The 19,396-nt window shown below is 38.7% G+C and overlaps 1 protein-coding gene across 1 annotated transcript in view; it reads right to left on the bottom strand.

Moving 5' to 3' along the window:
- LOC103774456 (homeobox protein Meis2) overlaps nucleotides 1–19,396 on the bottom strand; it is a gene marked incomplete at its 5' end in the record, with an annotated part of 103,511 nt that overhangs the window by 50,402 nt on the left and 33,713 nt on the right. Inside the window, one exon of the mRNA XM_008941863.1 lies at nucleotides 6,466–6,611. Within this exon, the coding sequence (XP_008940111.1) occupies nucleotides 6,466–6,611 (146 nt within the window). The remainder of the gene's footprint in view (nucleotides 1–6,465; nucleotides 6,612–19,396) is intronic.

Here is a 19,396-nt window from a genome sequence, read left to right as displayed (position 1 = left end):
CCCCCCCGGCTTTGTAATAAACCCACAGTCCTGGAGGTTGCCATGGGTGACAAGAGCACTGACATCCAGTCCCAACTACAAATAAGCACATGACAAATGGGTCCAGAGCCCTCCAACAGCCCTGAACCTTGATGACCTCCTAAAATACTCAGCCTCCCCATACCCATGCCCAAAAAATCAAAACAGCCTTACTGAGTATATTTTTTAAAACCAAAAGATTGCACTTAATTGGAAACACTGCCATGTAACCGAAATGCTTAGGACAGCATGTACAAGTAAAAATAAATCACACAGCATTGTTATTTAATGCGCTGTGACATCATTTCCTGAAATTAAACAGAGATGACACAGATTCAGACAGTCCCTGCTAAGGTTCAGTTCAAACAATTCACAGATGTTTTCCTCCAGCCAGCAGAAAACAATGCGGGGCTCAGAGCCCTCCTCTCCCGCTCCCTCTCTCCCTTGCAGTGCTCTGGTACGAGGGGAGGTATGGCAGTTTTATACTACATGCTCCCGCAAAAATATTCTTTTTTTAATTTAATTACTCAGGCTGTTGTACTAAATAGATGGATCATTGTGTCACAAAAGCATCAATTTTTCAGAAGAAATAACAGATGTCTATGTAACAATGATTAGATTAACCACTCCCAGACAAAGCTAGCTTTTGAGGCCCACACACCCCATGACCCCGGGTTCCCTCTTCTGTAGGGGGTGGATGTAGAAATGTCAGATCTAATCTCAGATTCCATTTTTAAAACAAACAAAGCCCTACCCCCACCCCACGGCAGCTCTTTTCTTTTAAGATTGTGGTGTTTAAAAGGTATATGAATGTTCAGTCCGTTACTAAGTCTTTGGTACAGATTTCATGGCTGAGGAAGGACAAGAAGCACTCGGAGAGTGAAAACTTTTGGCCTGGGATCAGGAGTTGCACTTTGAGAAAGATTTCCAGTTTTATTCTGTCCGGGCTGGTGACAACGCAGCACAGGCAGGAAGGAGAGGAGGGGGACACCGGTGACATTAGGCAGGGCTACGCTACCACCAGCAACAGCAGCAAAAGCAGCCTCCAACTCTTCTGCTGAGTGACCCAGAGCATCTTTTGGTTACAAAGGCACACAGCTCCATCACCTTGAGGACCACAGGATCACAAGTCATGGGAGTTCAATGTTCAGATACTGATTTTTCTTTAGCATTAGGGTGAAATTGTTTGACCTCTCCTCACAAAGTTTACTCAGATGAAAAATGACTGCAATATTATTTCACAGGACGTGCTTCCAACTGGGTGATGTTTGCACAGTCTGAGAGGTCTGTCCTGTACCAGCAGGCAACTTATTACCTGGCTGCAAACTCAGCACAGTCAGCCCTGCCTAAAAAGCAGACCCGGAATAAAACTTACCTTGGGGTCCTCCAACTCTCTGACTAAATGGTGCACAGAAGTGGAAACGACAGCTGCACGAATGCATATGCAGGTCATTTTGCAGGAGAATCAGAGGACATCGTCCATCTCCTCAGTGTACCCTGGGAGTATAAGACATGCTACAATGCAGTCCAACACAAGCACTAAAATTCACCAGAATGTGTTCACAACCCTATATTTTCTTGAGTTTCCAAGCCTTCTTATCAGCACTTTAACTGGACAAAGGCCTGTTGTATTCTCAGTTTTGTTTTTTTAAAGTACAGCAAGAACAGCGATGTGAAGAGCGCTCCTCCTGTATCGGGACTCAGAGGAAAGCTGTTCTTCTACTGTCTGATATGTGAGTAAGCTGTTCAGTGTGGAGTGTAATAGCCAGCTGTGTTCCTAACCCTCCTTTAGGTATTATTCCTAAAATCACCATGTGGGAGGAGATATTTATGAGGGTGGGATGGTTTCAACTGTTTTGAAAGCTTGCTCCAAGGCCAGCTTTGATTGGCGACATTCATCTCTAGAATCAAATCTAGTGAATAAATAAAATAGTTGCCCTATATACAAGGCTTTCTAAGTCATTCATAAAAATAGGACAGAAAGACATTATATTCTGAGATACACTCACGTAAATATATAAAAATAGTAAAATCTCTTTCAGTAAGACTATTCATATTATCTAATCTGGCTACCTGAATATGGCAAGAAAATTATTTTGGGTAAGTACCAAAGCTCTGACTGGTTCATTTTAACACATTCCAGCAGAACTTACTCTAGTGAGACACTGAAGTAGATGAAACTAAAAACCTACTCTGCAAAAGACTGTGTCAAGAGCAAGATATTATAGAATCATAAAAGATTGTGGAAATCAGGCTAAAATGACACAGTTCAAACAAATGTTAGGAGACAGACCTTCAGCTAGCAAAAAAAAAAAAAAAGAAAAAAACCCCCGAAACCTCAGTTTAACTCCACCGACTTCACAGGAGTCATTCTAAATATCATCAGGTGGGAATCTGGCACTCTCATAAAAAGGTTTAGTTTGCAGGCTACCATTGGTATATCTCGTACTTTTATTTAAGATATACACCTTATTACAGTCTTTAACAAAAGAAATACCCAAAAAGGAATTTTAATAAAGGGCATCACTCCAGGTAAGTGTCAAAGAATAAACGTGTCTCTGTTCTACCAGCTCTGTAAAAGAGGGAGAAAAAAAAATGTTGAATGTAACAAGTGTAGTCCTTGATACACTATGCTGCAGAAAGGGATGAACTAACAGAGGTACAAGTCCATAGAGCTGTGTAATTACTTCCTTTATGACTTTGCTCTCTTCTGATTATGTACATACATTTTAAAGGTCCTCCGTCCTTCAAAAGGCCATGGGAGGAGGGGGACTGGCTCTGTATAGTTGCTGGTAAGAAATCCTAATCTCAATATTGGTGTAAGCTAGAGGTGTCTACACATTAGAGCACTTCCTGTTTTCACTTCGTGATCAAATGTATTCTTTGCAGGGCAAATGGGGGAGCACTTCAGGGAGGAAAGCAGAGATGCCTGAGAGGCTAATTGAGTGTACTAAGGACTCTTCGGCATAGAGGAAAAGGAGTCTTCCAAAGCTATGAATAAACTCTTGACTTGGGTCGGATTTCTTGCTGTTTCTTTTCTTTAACCACCTTTGAACTCAAATAAAAACAGCCCTAATGTCAGGTTTACCTTTCTGATGTCGTAATCTTTATGTACTATTGAAAAGCTTATACTAGCAGACTAGGATTTCCTCTACTTTCTTAAACACTGGATATTATCCAGAAAAAGCATACACATTTCCAACCAAGTCACCCTCAGATCTTTCATCTTCTGGTACTGTTGTAATTCCAAATGTAAGACAGAGCTCAGTAAGTGAACAAGAACATAACAGAAGCTCCTACTCCTGGCATTTGATTTCCAACAATAAAAACATGCATGTGTATCCTATTTCAAATATAATTAAAGTTACTGTAAAATGGAAGCTGTGATAGGGGTTAGAAATTGTTTTGAAAGAAATAGCCTGTCAGATGCATTCATTCTACATCAGCGTTCAAGTGCCTATCTCTTCAGAAAAACCACTTAGGCTGTTCAATTTTTTAAATCAGCTACCTTAGGAGTTTGCAAACTGATTGAATAAAAGAAAAACAGCATTTTATTTAAAATCATAAGTAAATACAATTAGTCATAACTGAGTTACTCTCTTTGAATTTGGCAGTCTAGAGGAATTTCAAGTTTAATCCACACCATAAGAGATGAACTGTCACTGCCTCTCCTTCCAGGGAAACCAGAGGTTAATGATTTTTGTCATATTGAGACTAACAGCTAACAATTGCTACAGTTGGCCTTTAGTATTTTATTTGTCCTTTTGAGGTATTCATAATAGGTGACAATGGCTTGCAGTTGAGAACATATGTAGAGAGACCCCTGTGGCTTATGGAAAAGTTGCTCCATGCTGGTTGGGTGTTTGAAAAAAAAATACAACCAGAGCTCTTTTATGTTCCTCTCCTTAATGAATGCATGAATGTCAAAATGTACCAATGGCCCATTCAGGGGGCAAAGCCTAAGCAGCTCCTTCTTTAAGAACACATCCTGAGATGTAAAATACATTTGCTTAACAAATTAAAATAATGAGATAATTCAATTAGTTTCTTAAAATAAAAAAAAAAAAATAAAAAAGAGAGAGAAGGGAGAAAAGAGTACATCAGGGGATTATTGGAATACAAGAACAGGTCATACAGCACAAAGGAGGAACAAACCAATTTGAAGTAAGGTTAGAGTAGTAATGAAGGAATGTACATTGAATCATGGACCACCATTGTAAAGATATTTACTTGAAACAATAAAATTGCATCACAGATTCACTCGTTCTCCCTCTTTCTTGCTCAGACAGCATTACGCTTTGAATGGACAAGCTAATTTGAGAAAGTGTGAGATCTTTAAAAGAAAGGAGTTCTCTTCCTTCCCTGCATGTGTTTATGGCAAGAATCTTTCTGATTTTACATTGCACTGGTCAGGGGTCTCCATTATCAGTTTGCAGGTCTGAGAATTACAGCACAGTAAACCTTTCAACACCTGCAAACTCATTAAAGCTTGGATAATAAAAGGTTTGGGGCTTTTTTGTGTTCATTTAATTTGATTTCTGTGAGGCCATCCTCACCAGTAATGGCAAATTTCCTGTAATTCATGCAGGATAGAGAGGATCAGGAGAGAGAGGATGAAAATAAGGAAAAGGGATTTCCAAAAGCCAGGAGGACTTTCCTCAAGAGAAGTAGAGGCAGCTGACTTTTTAATAAGTGTGTGTCAAATGTTTTCAGGGAGCACGTGAGAAAGGAAGGCAGAGAGAAAAAAAAAAATCACAAATTTCATAAGAGGGAATTGAGTTAACATGGCGACATGTACAAAACAAACTGGTTTATTTGTGGCCCTGCTTTTTGCTGTCTGCCTGCACTACTCCTCTAAAGATACCCTACAGCTAAATGAAAATCCCTCCACTCACACTCACTCGACTTCCAAATTAAAAACATTTTACAGGTTAGTAAATCTCCAGCTGAGGTGATGTAGCAAAGAACAGCTGTGAAGTAATTTTGATAATGATGAGAATAATAAGCACATGGCAAGGTTCAGGGCTTTGCTGTTGCAGCTTCAGTGCTCCTGAATAGATAAAAGTGATTAAATACTCCTGATTATCCCTGACCAATATGTAATGGATTTACAGCCCTTTCAATTAGTCAGTATTTGCTTAGGACTCATTATTTTGTCTTTGGTTAAGTAATCAGCCCAGAGACTCATGTTCTGTCTAATTCCTCTGAGCCAAGTGGATACAGGGCACCTGACCTTTGAAATGGCCATAGCTGGGAGGCAGGAATAACCACTACTCCAGCAGAGACACTGGCTATTCCAGCTAATCCTGACCCCACAGGCCAGATCAATGCACCTTAGTTTGCTACTAATGTCCTTACATCAAAATGATGGTTTAAAAATGTGGATCTATTGCTCTCCCCTTTAGCTGTGCTGCTAGCAGAGCAGTTCGATAGTCCCTCTCATAAATAGATTGGGTACCTTGTCCTGAAATCATTACACTGTAGCCAACAGCAGCTACCGTGGAAATTTATAAAAGTTTGGTAGAGGAAGAGGTAGTTAATAACAGTTAGCATTTTAAGTCTTATCAAGTGAGAAACAATTTTACCATGAGAAGAAGAGGGAAATCAATTGATAATTTTACCAGTTTCCATTATTTCCCACATGAAGTAAAATACAAAGAGCATTACCAGGTTTTCTGTGGAACTGTGTTTTGATGCCAAAATGAAGCTATAATAGTGAACAGGACACTAACGCATAAAACCAGTTGCAAGCAGGAGGATCAAGATAGTCCATGGAAAGCATTGTTTTTTCACATATTTAATCTCTCTCCCCAAAATGTGAATATTGTTAGCTTTAAATATAATAGACTTTAAGAGAAGCTAAAAAGGCGCTTACTCTCTCTGTTATGCAAATAAAGAATTGGGGAACCTGTAAGCCTTCTATATTTCTTACAAAAAGTAACAATGACAAGTTTGCAAGCTGCTGCTTTCACTTCTCTGACATCCACAGTGTATGTCAGCACACGCAAACTGGGGCTCTCTTCCACCACACACATATGAAGTTTGTATAAACAGAGGCCAGCAATTAAATATCCAGAAGGCAGAGCTTCATATATGCTAAAGCAAGAAACCCTTTTTTTCTGTCCTTAGGAACATTTGAATGGTTCAAAGCAAAAAATGGTTACTTCTTATGTTCCATGCTAAGGCTTTGTACTCTCTCTCTCTCTAGGCATGTATGTGTGTATATAAAATCTCCATATATATATATATATATTGTATGTTTCTTTCAGACTTGTCATGATTCCAAGAGCCAATGAAAAAACTCTAGAATAAAATAATTTAAAAGCAAGAACAATTGAGCCTTAATAATGGTCTAAAAATTATGGGGACAATTGATTTCTAATAACAATGAATAAAACCTCATTAGGCACATGAATAGAAACCTATTTTGGTATGGGCACCACTTACTGTGAGATGCTGGAAAAGCCACGCTCTCATGATATTTGTTGCTACTTTGGGGAAAATGCCTCTTTTCTTCTGACGCTTTTTGTCCTTGTCTGGATCATCATCATCCCCTGTACCAGGTGAGGCTACACTGTTGTCTAAACCATCTCCTACAACAAAGAGAAAAACAGAAAGGGGGAGATGTTTAATGAACAAAATAGAGAAACCAAAAAGTATCATTAGTTACCAAGACACCACCACACTTTTATTTTGATTTGCTAGATCAGACACATACAGTTTCTCATTATATATGAGGGCTGATACTAATATGTAAAAATTAGAAACCACGCCTCTCCAAATCCTAATTTAGTGTTTCACGCATGCATATATCATTAATTCAATTATAATTGTGTGCTTGACATAGTGCAATAGCTCTTTGTCAATTATGGGATTCAATGTGGGAAAACCTGCCACGAAAAACCCCATTCACCGCAAACGCATTCCTACAACTATTCTGAATACACACTATAAGTAATCAAGTTAAATGTTCTGTAGTCTATCTACTCGAGGCCCTCTGCAGAGGTGGCAGTAACCATGTCACCGTTCAGTGCACATAACACACTGTCAGAGCCCCTCCCAACACACATCCACACGCACGCACAAACACGTACACCTAGCATGACCCTGCCTATAGCATTTGCATGACATGAAAACTTTTACATCTCTGCATCAGTGATTATTATCATTAAAAAAAAAAAAAAAAGATGCACATCAAGGTAGAGCTCTCACTTAATCAGAACTTTCCATCAACATCTTTCTCTTCTGTGCTTTTCCCCGGCATTAATTGTGCATTAGCAAAAATCATTTACTTTTAACAGTCATAGTTATTTTTTCTTGCCCTCCAGCAAAAATGCCTTGAAAGCCTGCCTGGAGGGCATCTAAATTATGTATCTGAAAAACTCTTCTGGCAAGGCATTGCAGGACCCCTACTTTCTTAAAATTCATACGAGCACGTCTTCCTGTTTTTGGGAAGGCATCAATCAAGAGCAGCAATATATGCCATATTCCTACATTAATATTTGAACTAATAACTTTAAAAAAAGGAAAGAAACAAGATCCGACTTGTGGCATAATCAAATGCAAAATAAATGAAGAATACTGGGACAGCACTGAGACTTTATAGATTGCTGTGTTTTCCTTACACATCATTAGCCCGGAGCCACACGAAAGAGGAAAACAGAGAAGTGGAGAGTTTATGCTCCCTGCTGGTGTTTAAGAAGCCGAGGTCCTGGAAGGACATCTGGGAATTGTGCTGAGATGGTGGTTTTTGTAATTTAAGAATAGACATTCATTAGCAGTAAATGCCATAAATCCCATACTAAGTAAAAACCTTGTCCAAGAAAGCCTAAAACAATAAACTCTGTGCTCAATGTAGCCTGAGCTAGACGGTCCATAGCTTCCTGAGGAATGCTATAGATTCACGAGCTAATTCCTACAGCCTTGTTTAGCTCTGTAGTGCTTCTAAACGAAATACGTTGCTGCTACATACAGCCCATTTGCTTCAAAACTCGCATTTCAGCTCCATCTTCCCTCCTGTGCCACATCACCCTTCTTCCACTGCCTCACCTCTGAAAAACCAACCCTTTTGGACCAGAGAGACAGAAAAAGCCACAGCAAAGAGCTGGCAGATTAATTTTATTGACATTTCCATTTTCACTGCAATGTGATACCCTCCATCACATGGAAGAGATGACCCTCACTATTTACAGACTGACAGGCCACTTCATTACAACCACCCTGCCCCAAGGCAGAGCAGCTCCTTTCCATCTGCCCAAACACCAGAGCAAGACCCTGAAGTCACTGCTCTCTTTCTCATGATGCTTTTTTTTTTTTTTCTGTGTTTGTTTCTGTTAACAATAGAGAAAGGAGAGTTGAATCACAGCAAACTAATCGAAGAGCTTATGGAAGCCCTGTACACTGTAACCAACTGTTCACTTTTGCAAGATGTTGGTGATTTCGAAAGCGCTCCTTTCTGTTGCCCCCTTCCCCCCACATATTCTACCCTACCCGCTCTCTCTCTCTCTCTCTCTCTCACACACACACGCACACACACACACACACACACACTTTCCACTATGCCAAGAAACTGCTGCAAGGCAAATTCTCACAAACACTAATGGCTTCTGACTGCTCCTTGGCAACCCCAGCATTTTAACCTGGGTGGATATGCTCTCCAAAATACAGACACTGGAGCTATCTCATCAGCTGTTCATGTGACACAGATGGAGAGTGGCTATTAGGAGCCAGGCAATGGGCCTTGGGGATCTGAGGTGCTGTACTGTAGCCTCAGGCAATTTTGAAAAGCAGTACCCGGAGATGGGGGGAAAAAATCCCTACTGAAAGTGCAAGTTTGAAGTCAGTCAGTCTGTCTATCTGTCGTGCGGATAAAGATATCTTTGTCTCTTTATGTAAAAGCTATGTGTGTATGCACAGGATGCATGGAGCTATAAAACTTTGGCTCTGCACCATCCCTCTGCACCACAGAAGCACCAGTTTACTCTCTGTATGGACAAATTCCTGTTTATCTGCATATACATATTCTCCTGTTTGAAAGCATCCTCAGCAGGAGTCACCTACATGCCAAAACAATGTTTAGACCTTTTGGAGAGGTTGTTAATATCCTGGTTTTGAAAAGCTAATAGCAACCCAGGAAAGGAAAGTTCAGCTGAAGCTCCCATTGCCTTCCCACCTTAATCAGCAGCTGAAGCAGTGTCAGTGCTTCCCTAACCTCATGAAAGGAAATTCAAATACAGTAACTACAAATGACCTCGGAAGATCAACAAGATTTGTTGCTCCTGGTGAACTACAGTCCCAATCCTGTTAAGCTGTATTGTCATATCTTTAACAGGGCTTCAACTGCTCACGGTAGCAGATACTGTTTCTACTGTTTTCTAGTAAGAAATCATAGAAGAAGCCCACACACTGACTTTTCCAAGAGAGAATGATTTGCTTCTTGGATATGGAGGGCCTGATCCTAGCTTGCTGTATTAAAATAAACATGAGTTATTTTAAATGAAGAAAAAGAAATTATCAAAAATGAAATAAAACAGACACAAAAGTCATTTGATGACAGACTGGATTAACTATATTTTTAAATACTGTATGAAGGAACACAAATTTAAATAATTTAAACCATCATTACAAGTGATTCTGCTTATATGAACCACTCATATCCTGATTTGGGTCATAATTTATAAGAAGAGTAGAGTCAAGTCCTAACTTGTATGGAAACTGCAATTATATAAGCATATTTATCCCTAGTTTTCTAGTGTGGAAATGGTCTAGATTTTGGCCCACAGACTCTCTCTCACACAGCAGGGAAAAAAAAAAAAAAAAAGAGTGAATTTCTCTTGCGTTGCACACACTGTTCACTCATTTATTCTTCTGTAAAGCACACAAGTGATTGGAAAACCCTATCACTGTTGTAGGAAAGTGGAGAATTCTTAAGTGGCACTCTCTTTGTGGAGGTATCAATGACTACACAGGACTCAAACCAGTAGAGAATTAGGCATATTACCCAGCTTGCTTGAGATTATATCTATGCTATTTCATAGTCTCAATAAGCCCTATAAAAGGTGAAGAGTACAAAAAACTTTGTAAAGGGACCCACACAGGGTTCTTCAGAGACCTTCTCTTATAGGAGAAGGGTTTGTGGAGGAGGCTGGAGATGCAACTCTTCTTTACACGATGGGAAGTTAGGCATCCACTCTAGTGCTCTGTGCAGACATCTGAGCATACGGTGAGGGTGTCTTCCCATAAGATAAATTATTTTGCATTGAAATCAAAGGAGACTACTGCTTCTTTAAATACTGAATACGTAGTTAGAGTAGGGTTTCCACTGCATCATACTTTCAAATGTAACTTGCTGCAGACTGATTTCCTTGGTCAGACTAGCTTGCTGACCTCAGTCTTCATACAGCTAAGGACTCTTTGGGAATCAAAGCCCAGTCCTGCAGAAGGCCTGTCCAACCCTCTTGTATTCAACGAATTCCTCTTTAACAGTCCTCCACACCATCCGTACTCTCTCAACCCTAGTCCTTGTTTGTGCTCCTCACAGTGTAAAGACCCAGCAAAAGATGAATCAAGTGCTGTTCAGAAGCTGCTTGTCTAGTCTTTTCACTGTTTCTGAACAGGATGAATGACAAATTCCCAGTCTACGTAAAATGATAACTGAAAAGGATGACTCAGGCCAAAGCTCAGAAGCCTGGTAACAACCCAGATTCAAACTCTAGAAATAGTTTCTATTACCAACATAACAACTAGAAAAATAAGAAAAGTTATTTTTGGAAAAATACATTTCAGGAGCTAGTGTTTGAGTTTTTTCACAGTCAGAGGTCCTTTACAACTTTATGGTTTATCATGCTCAAGGAAAAGAGGGAAGACCAGGGGTATCTAAGCCAAGAGGAAGACACTTCAGTATTTTTCTAAAAATAGTGCAGGCAATATGAAAACCAAGTTAAAGCATTCTGAAATGGAAAGCTGCAGTGTGCTATGTTGGTCTTAAGTAAATTACAATCTTTCAGTCCAGTATTTTGCAGGAGTCAAATATGTACATAAAAATGCAAAACACAAAGGAGAATCTCTATGCAGCTTATATTCACAAATGGCAATTATTTGTTTGCACTTATAATGTGTCCATCTGGACACAGAAGTATTGTAAACCATTATTAATAGGGATGTTCAACTTAGCAATATGATCCATATCACCAGAGATAAATCTTAAAAATCTGATTAATTACCACTGCCAAAAAGCTGGAAAGGTAAGTGCTTGAATACATTTTGAAGATAAGACAGTCTGTGCTGTAAGGAGGACTAAAGAGAGGGAAGGTCAGCCCCAGAATCAAAGGCCCTTCAGGAGAACTCCTTATCTCCATTCCTGCGAAAATCATCAGGCTTTTAGCCTTACAGTTTCAGCAGATCACAGATCTTTGAATGATGAGCTGAATGTGTTATTTGGTTTGGTTTTTTTTCTCCTCTTAATGATCACTGTTCATGGAAGTTGACTTAGTCTCCTCACACCACAGAAGCAATACTTATCTACTGCATCTTACTGCCTAGGAAAACTGAGTTAGGATAGGTTATGGGTGGCAAATCTGGGACTTTGAAAACCACAAACAGTTCAAAAGGGCATCCCAGCTTAGAGCTGTGCCATTATCATCAGGGCTCTGCCCCTACACATGCTGGTTTTACTGAATTACTTGACTGCAGGAGTGAAGGAGCCATGAGAAGCTCTTTTAGGCCTGACAGAGGCATCTCAAGTTGTCCTGCATGCTCAGCCTCTACTTGCAGGGTATCCTCAAGTGAGCTGCTGTAATGGACCCCCTGCCTTGCCTCCCCTTTTGTGTCTCGGAGACGCTTGACACATGTCTCACGGTGCTATGTCATATGTTCCAGTGAGCATCATGGAACAAAATTATGGACACTGGTGCACTGGAAAGAACAGGAAGACTTCAAGCATATGGCACTACTATATCTCTTACTACAGAAGATGTTATTTTTTTGCCCTTCTAGCAGCAGGAAGGAAATGAAGAGCTGGCCTTCTCTCTACTGTTCTTTTGGAAGATCTTTCGCTTTCCAAACTATAACCCAGCAATTCCACTGGGTTCATACTGTAAAGAGGATATGTACAAATTTCACACAATCTGAGCATTAATAACTACAGTAAATTAAAATAGGAAGAAAAGGAAGACAACTTAAGCCACTATCAGACCTCACCTACAAAGCTATTCTACTCTATTTAATTGCATTTTAGCATAGTTTATCAGTCAGGAGCATGTCCCTATTGCCATCTGGCGATATATGCTAAAGGCTTAGAGAGTTGCATGGTGTCTGGTATCTAAAGTGTATTTACAAGAAGCAGAAACAGAAACTGATCTTCTTCTATCTCTGGATAGGCACCTTTCTATAATCAGTAAATTTATCTTATTTTTCAAAAATGCATTTACAAATATTTACTCGAAGAAAAGAATGACATTCCAGCTATGTTATTGTTATAGCCGTGCATGCTATAAAATTGGTGATTTAAATGTTTCAAAATTATATTTATATTTTATTTGGTTTTATTGTTTTCCTGTCCAAAATTCAGGGGAAAAAAAAAAGCTTTTTTTTTTTTTTTGTGCACTGAAGGGTTCGTGTTTAAAGCTTGTGTTTATTTGTGAAGTGAATCAGTTCTTCGAGATTATACTCAAAGACAACATATTTTTCCAGCTTTTTAAAGATATAACTAATACACATGAGTTTAAATTTTAAACTCTTTTATACAGCCAGTAGGTTTGTGGTTCGTTTGTTATAACCCAACATTTTTTTTCACATCAGGTGAAATGTAGACAAGGGGAACAGTAAAGCAACCTGCTAATTACTAATCTCTCTTACGATCCTGCTGTGCTAAACTGTCCAGACATGTTGAAGTGAAATTTTTCTGCGATTTTCAAGTGACTAGTTCATGGCCCACTGCCGTGGAGTGCAGGAGAGGGATGAAATGCTTTAGTTTACATGCAACATTTACTAACTGTGTGGGTTTTCCGACATTAAAGAGGGGACAGTGACCCATGCCACCTTTTTCACACTCAAAAGAGCACTGAAAAAACAGTCTTCATAGGCTTACCTCAGGCTTCCCTGGCCCTTAACACCCTCCCCCCAGGGTAGGAGCAGAAAGAGAAAAAAGAAGGGATTTTATGCTCCTTTCTCTTCAACTTTTCAGGCGGTATAAGCAGCATTTAGCAAATTCAGCCTCCAAATGGCTCCAAATGCTCTGAGCTGCAGGGGCTCATCCTTTGTTAGCCTCCCTCTATTTACACAGGATTTACGCAGGCTCTCCACTGAAGAGACCACATGTTTCTGACAGAAAGCACTTTCATTCACACCGCATCAGGCAACAGGATTGTAACCACCGCAGCTTCACGCTGACCTGAGATTAGGGATTTCAGCAACATTGAGATGGTAACAATCTGCTAACTAACGAAAATTATCCATGGAGAACTCTGCTGCTTACTCCAGTTAAAACTACCGTGGCCAGATAGATTGGGTTACTTAAAAGGACAACTTAGAACTAGCTACTGTCAAGACTATGCTCGTCCATCTACAAATAACATACACACAGAGAAAAATATCAGCAGGGGGAAAAAAAAAAAAATCAGACTGCAGCTTGGATTAAAACAATTTCACCCACTGGCTGAAGACATAAAGTGTAAAAACAGACAGATGGACACATATGTAAATGTGGCTGCATTTGTTTCTCTGGAGCTGGCAAGTTAGTAATAACAGTATATTTAATAATTTATTTTCCATGGTAGTTTCACACTGGCTAACTGGGCAGTGGCAACATCCATGCAGAACTTCAGGAGCAGAATAACTCCTTCAATCTAACTACTATGGCAGTAAACAAACTGAACTAAGCGACCTCTCTTGGCTCTACATACAGTGACTCAGCCCTGGAACCTGGTAGCACTCTGGAGATTTTTAAAATTTACTTGTCTGGGTTTTCTTTTCCTCAACTCAGCGTGGAAATCCTGACAGGCCAAACTGAGATTTTTTTTTCCAGATTTAGTATTTTTCAAAATGGATTACACACACACAAACACAACAAACGGTGCTGGTTGGAGTTTGCACTTTTTTTCTCAATAACCTTTCATGGGGCAAAAGAAAATTCAATGGGAACACAGGGCCAGAAAGGTCTACACAGATCCAGTTTTTGATGAGTATTATTTTGATGTTTTAATTTGGCAAATTATTTTGCTTCTTCAGCAGAGAATAAAACAATTTACTTCTGTAGTAGTAACTCATACATGCATCCAATAAGCACACAGTATATTCTAAAGTTCTCTATAATATATCATAATAAAGGTCTTCTGGGCACTCAATGATTCATTTTTAGAGATCTCTCAAATGCCCTTATCCACAGTTAACACTCAGATTTTATTAAGGAAGAAAGCAGGGACAAATGTCCACTTAAGTCCCAGCTCTCAAATTCAACTTTGCTTGCGCTGCAGTACCTAAAGCTAAAGCTTTTTTAATGTTCTATTCACCTCCCCTGTGTGGCATTTCTGCTAACAGAGTTCACAATCTTTCAGCCCCAAACACAGAAGGCTGCTATCTTCAAGTCATCCAAGGAATGTGCCAGATACTATCATCTCCCCTGCAATACAAAGAACCAGAAAGAGGCAGAGACCAAAAGGAGACCGTACTGATCAGGTTACTAAAGTCCAGAAAGTCTTTCCCAGAATGCTAAAACTTTGTACCAGCAAATGTTATAATTAAGGTCCTTGTAGTTGAAGGAAATGCTAGCTCGAGAAGTCAAAGGTACAGACATTTGAAGTTGTACTTTTCTGCATGTTTATCCTAATCTCACACCCCTCATACTGGCATAACCACTATCGAGCACTTGTTCCATTCAAGCAAAATTATCATTAATGTCAGTGGCAGTTTTGCCTGAGTAAGGAGTGTACGACCAGACACTTGTCTTGTTCACACAGAACTGCAAGCACTGCACAATTCGAGAGGAGACATACTCATTAAAACTTGTGTTGTATGCTGATTTATGATGCTCTTCTATTTAAAAGTGAAACTCACTTTGTACCTCACCAGGAAAGTGTTCAACGCACTTTTTTCTACATTGTTTTAACTTCAATTGCCCTCCTCCCCACCTCAGCAGAAGTTGGAAGGTACATTCCCAGGTACCTAGGCTGAAGGAAAGCATTATTAAATTAGGTTTAAGTATTTTGTCTGCTTTGGTAATTACTTCGCAGTGTGAATGTAAATAGCTGTTACTCTGATTACATTTTTCATCCTACTGAACGCTGTCAGACAAAATGTCCTTGTGTTGCAGTCTACATTGAGTTCTTTTTAAATTGCTTTTTTTTTTTTATACAATTTTAGAGAAATATTTTTAGCATTCTCATAGTAATTCTGTTGAGAATACCAGCTGCAGACTTTGGCTACAGCTGAGACAACAATAACAAGTCATTAAAGAAATCAGGAGACAAAAAAATTATTTTTTTTTCCCCCTAAAGCACATCTTTAAGAGATTTTTTTTTTATTATTATTATTAGTTCTCTATCCCTCTTGGAGTAAGGGTGAGAGTGCTTTTAGGCTCCTTAAACAACTGTACCAAAGGCAGTATACATTAAAATGTTCTATTTTAAATACCATTTCCTATTTGCTGTCCTGTTATTTTTGTTTTTAGAATAATATCAACTGTGGGCAAAACAGCCAAGTCAATTAAAGTTCTACCTGCAGCTGAAGTTAAGTAATTAAGTTCAATAGTATCTCATCAATATTTAACCTTTAACATTTTGCAGTTATTTATATATAGTGGACTATGGAGAACTTAGATGATGGCTAACATCCTGTACTGTTGTTGTTCTTCATTAAATCATTAATGTAGTTTCTTTAAGAATAAAAATGGCTTTTTTTTTTTAAAGGAAAATAGCCAGCAGAGCTTTTCAATTTTCCTTACAACTTTTACACACTTATAAACTATGAGATATTTTAATGCCTTGCAGTCCCCCTTAGACAACATGCTGTTGCACACAACCGCTTATTCAAGAGATGTCCCTTAAAATGTTGCCTACTCATACAGCCAGAGTCCATGTACTGTCTGCTCTTTTCAGGGTTACTTAGCTATTAAAAAATACACCAGCTTAAATATTTCATACAAATACACATTGTAGGATTTTTTTTCATTTAAAAAAAAAAAAAAAAGTTAGGACTAGAAATATAACAGGCATTTATTCCTGAGAGTTACTAACTTAAAAGCTTCAGCTATTAAAAAGGACAGTTGTTAGGCCACAAGTCCAAAACAGACATTAGTCTATTTTAAGGTGTATTAAAAAAAAAAAAAAAAAATGGAAGATGGCTAAATGTTTTTCAAAAAGAAAAGGATGTTTTAACAGAAAAGTGTCAAAACGAAGCATAAAAGCTTTTCCATGTGACAAAATGTACACAAACGTGTATGTTACATAAAACACAAATAAGAGTACCGTCTCGATATGCATTCACAAACACCTGAACAGCATCAGAAAAGATGCTTGCTGTGAATGCATAGGCCAGAAAAAAACCAAACCAAACCAAAACAACTCCAAACTTGGCAAATCTTACATACCATAAGAGCTCCAACACCTATGCACAGTTGGGTGGATTAACCCGCTGGGTGCTGCAGACATATATATGCACCTCCTCCTAAAGTGTTCATTTGGCTGGCAGTCTGGAAAATGCCAGAATGTGAAGGGTTACGTGGGAACACTGACAGTTGGCTCTTGTAGGTTTAAGTTAAAGCCTGTACCTTAAATATAGGGTGCTAGGTATTTGGAAACATCACTAAAACTCTTTATAAGTGGTATGCTATTTGGTGCTCACCAAATATATGTATTTAAAAAAATATATATAAAGGGCTTGATCTGGTGCTCACTCTCACTGGTGAATCACATTCCAGATGACAACAGCATGCTTTGGATCTGCCCACATTTACTTTTGGGGTAACATTTTTCAGGATGCTTTTCCTCCAAGAAGCCTCATAAAGATAAAGTGTAAAGCACCTATACCTCATATGCTATATGTATTGGATGATTAAAAGTGGTTACTGGAAAGGCCTGATTTTATTTTTTTTTTTTTTTCCAAGTTCAGTAGACAAGTTATAGGAGTAAGCATTTAAGAACTGATGCTCCTATCTAGTTTCTTAGAGTCTGGCTTCACCCATAAGGGAAGATAAATTAAGAAAATCCAAATGCCTCAAACTGGAAGAAGCAGCAAGCATATAGACATATGAATTCTGGTCAGAAAACTTCAACTGCTTGGCAAAAACACAAAAATATCTGTATGATATCAGAAAGGCTGACAAAAAACTTATGTTCTCCTATCATATAGTTTTACTGAATTGTTTCAGGATAGTATGATATAAAAAAAACAAACAAACAAAAGAAAAAGAAACAAAAAAATGGCAAAAAAACCCACAAGCAAAAAAGAAAGCCAGGCCATGGCCTTCTCCTCTCTCTGCATCCAAACTATCCCATAAGATGCTTTGGACCTGCTTCAAGTGATCAAAAAAAAAAAATGGACAGAGCAACAAAAAATGTTATTAAAACATGGGGGAAAGCTTTTCACAAGTTTCAGTGAATTGGACTTAGAAAATAAGGAAGCATAAAACCAGCAAAACCACAGGGTACTGAATTGTTCTAATACTATTTGCTTAAAAGTTCACAGCACAAAACTAAAAAGCACAGACCTCCCCTGCAACATGTGATGCTTTGCTTTTCTATTCATAAGCCTGTACTTTCATTTCAAGTCTTTCACTGTAGCACAAAGTGTTACAAAAGACAAATATGGAATGCCTAAAAAGTCTTCCCAGACTGGTTTGTGTCCCTGAACTCTTTCTAGGGATGGACCTCACAGTTGGACTCCAGAGAATTTCTGTCACCCCACTCCCACATTGAGTGGTTGGAGGGTTTGCTCTAGGAAGGAAACCCAAACCCAAAAAAAAAAAAAAAAAAAGGCAGGTTATGAGACTTCATTCGGATGGGTGAAACAGTTTCCCCCAGACCGGCTGTTCACCTAGCCAATTAGAGAACTGACATGTATGCCATAAGATCAAATCTAAGCCCCACCAATCAAGTAGCAGTCTGGGCTAAATGTGCTGAAGCAGCAAATTTCCAGGTCTTGATCACACTAGGCAGGGGAGTCATTCTTCTCAGTGATAAAGTCACTGAATACACTCTTGAGGGGATAAAGTATTAAGAACTGGCTGACTTTGCACCATTTGAGTGAGGTATTCTCTGCTGACCCAGGGCAACAGAACTGTCACCAGTTAGGGATCACAGTAGACATGGTCATCTCTGACTCTTTACTGCAAGGCTGTTCACAGGAATTGTTTATCTGCTGGTTAGTGGCATCAATCTGGAAACTATAGTGTTTAATGCATTGTGCATTGGAAGAGACTTCATACAGTCCCTCCAACTCTCTCCTTCTCCCCTTTCTCTTAAAAGCTCTAAGAAATGATGTAAATAAGGTGGCTCAATAGTAAAAAAAAAAAAAATAAAAATAAAAGACAAATAGGATTTTGGCAATTAATATTTATGTCAAAGACATTAACCCCTCTTTGCAATTTTATAGTGAAGATATTTTTACCTGTTTTACTATGTCAGCTTTTAAAACTTATCAGAGATTTATGGACCAGCTAAGAACTGAGATGCTAATAGTGCTGGAGAATTATCTAACACAAGATAGTCTATTCTTTTTTCTGTTATTTGCTCAGAAAGTGACCTTCAATAAACTTTAGGGACACGGATTTTCCGAAGTGCTCAGATGAGCAAAGAACACAGCTTTCAATGAAAACTGCTTTAAAAGTAATACATAATATTCCTTTTGATAGTAATTGCTGGTGGCTCTTAGATAAGTGATTATATATAATTACTTTTAAAGACAAACATGTCAATGCATTCCTTTGCTCACTTCAGTATTTTTTTTTTTTCAAGTATGGTTGTTGTTTATACTAACACTTCTTCATCTCTAAACACCTGTCTTAAAGAGAATGTGCTTTCTTCACATCCTGAAATACTCCATTTGAAGGCATGTTCTTGGACATAAGTACATGTGATCAAAATAGATGCATAAGGACATCTTATTTCTTTTCTTCTTCAGCTAAGTAGCAGGATTTACATTTACATTATCAGGAGAAAAAGTAAGTCTTAGTGCTGCAACTTGAGTGAGGAGACCACACACGTTTTTGTATCTGTGGCTGATCAAAATCATGAAGTATGAATAATACTGTCATTCAGGTTTTATCCATCTCTGGTTCCTGTGGCATACATGGGAATTTATTCTGAGAGATTGAGTGAAAAACTAAGATTTGGCATTTCCCATTTCTGTCTCCAATGAACTCCATGACAAAATACTTCCTGGACCT

The sequence above is a fragment of the Merops nubicus genome, unplaced genomic scaffold (genome assembly GCF_000691845.1).
Source record: "Merops nubicus isolate BGI_N331 unplaced genomic scaffold, ASM69184v1 scaffold23656, whole genome shotgun sequence".
NCBI lineage: Eukaryota > Metazoa > Chordata > Aves > Coraciiformes > Meropidae > Merops > Merops nubicus.
This window is presented reverse-complemented; position numbering and strand designations above follow the sequence as displayed.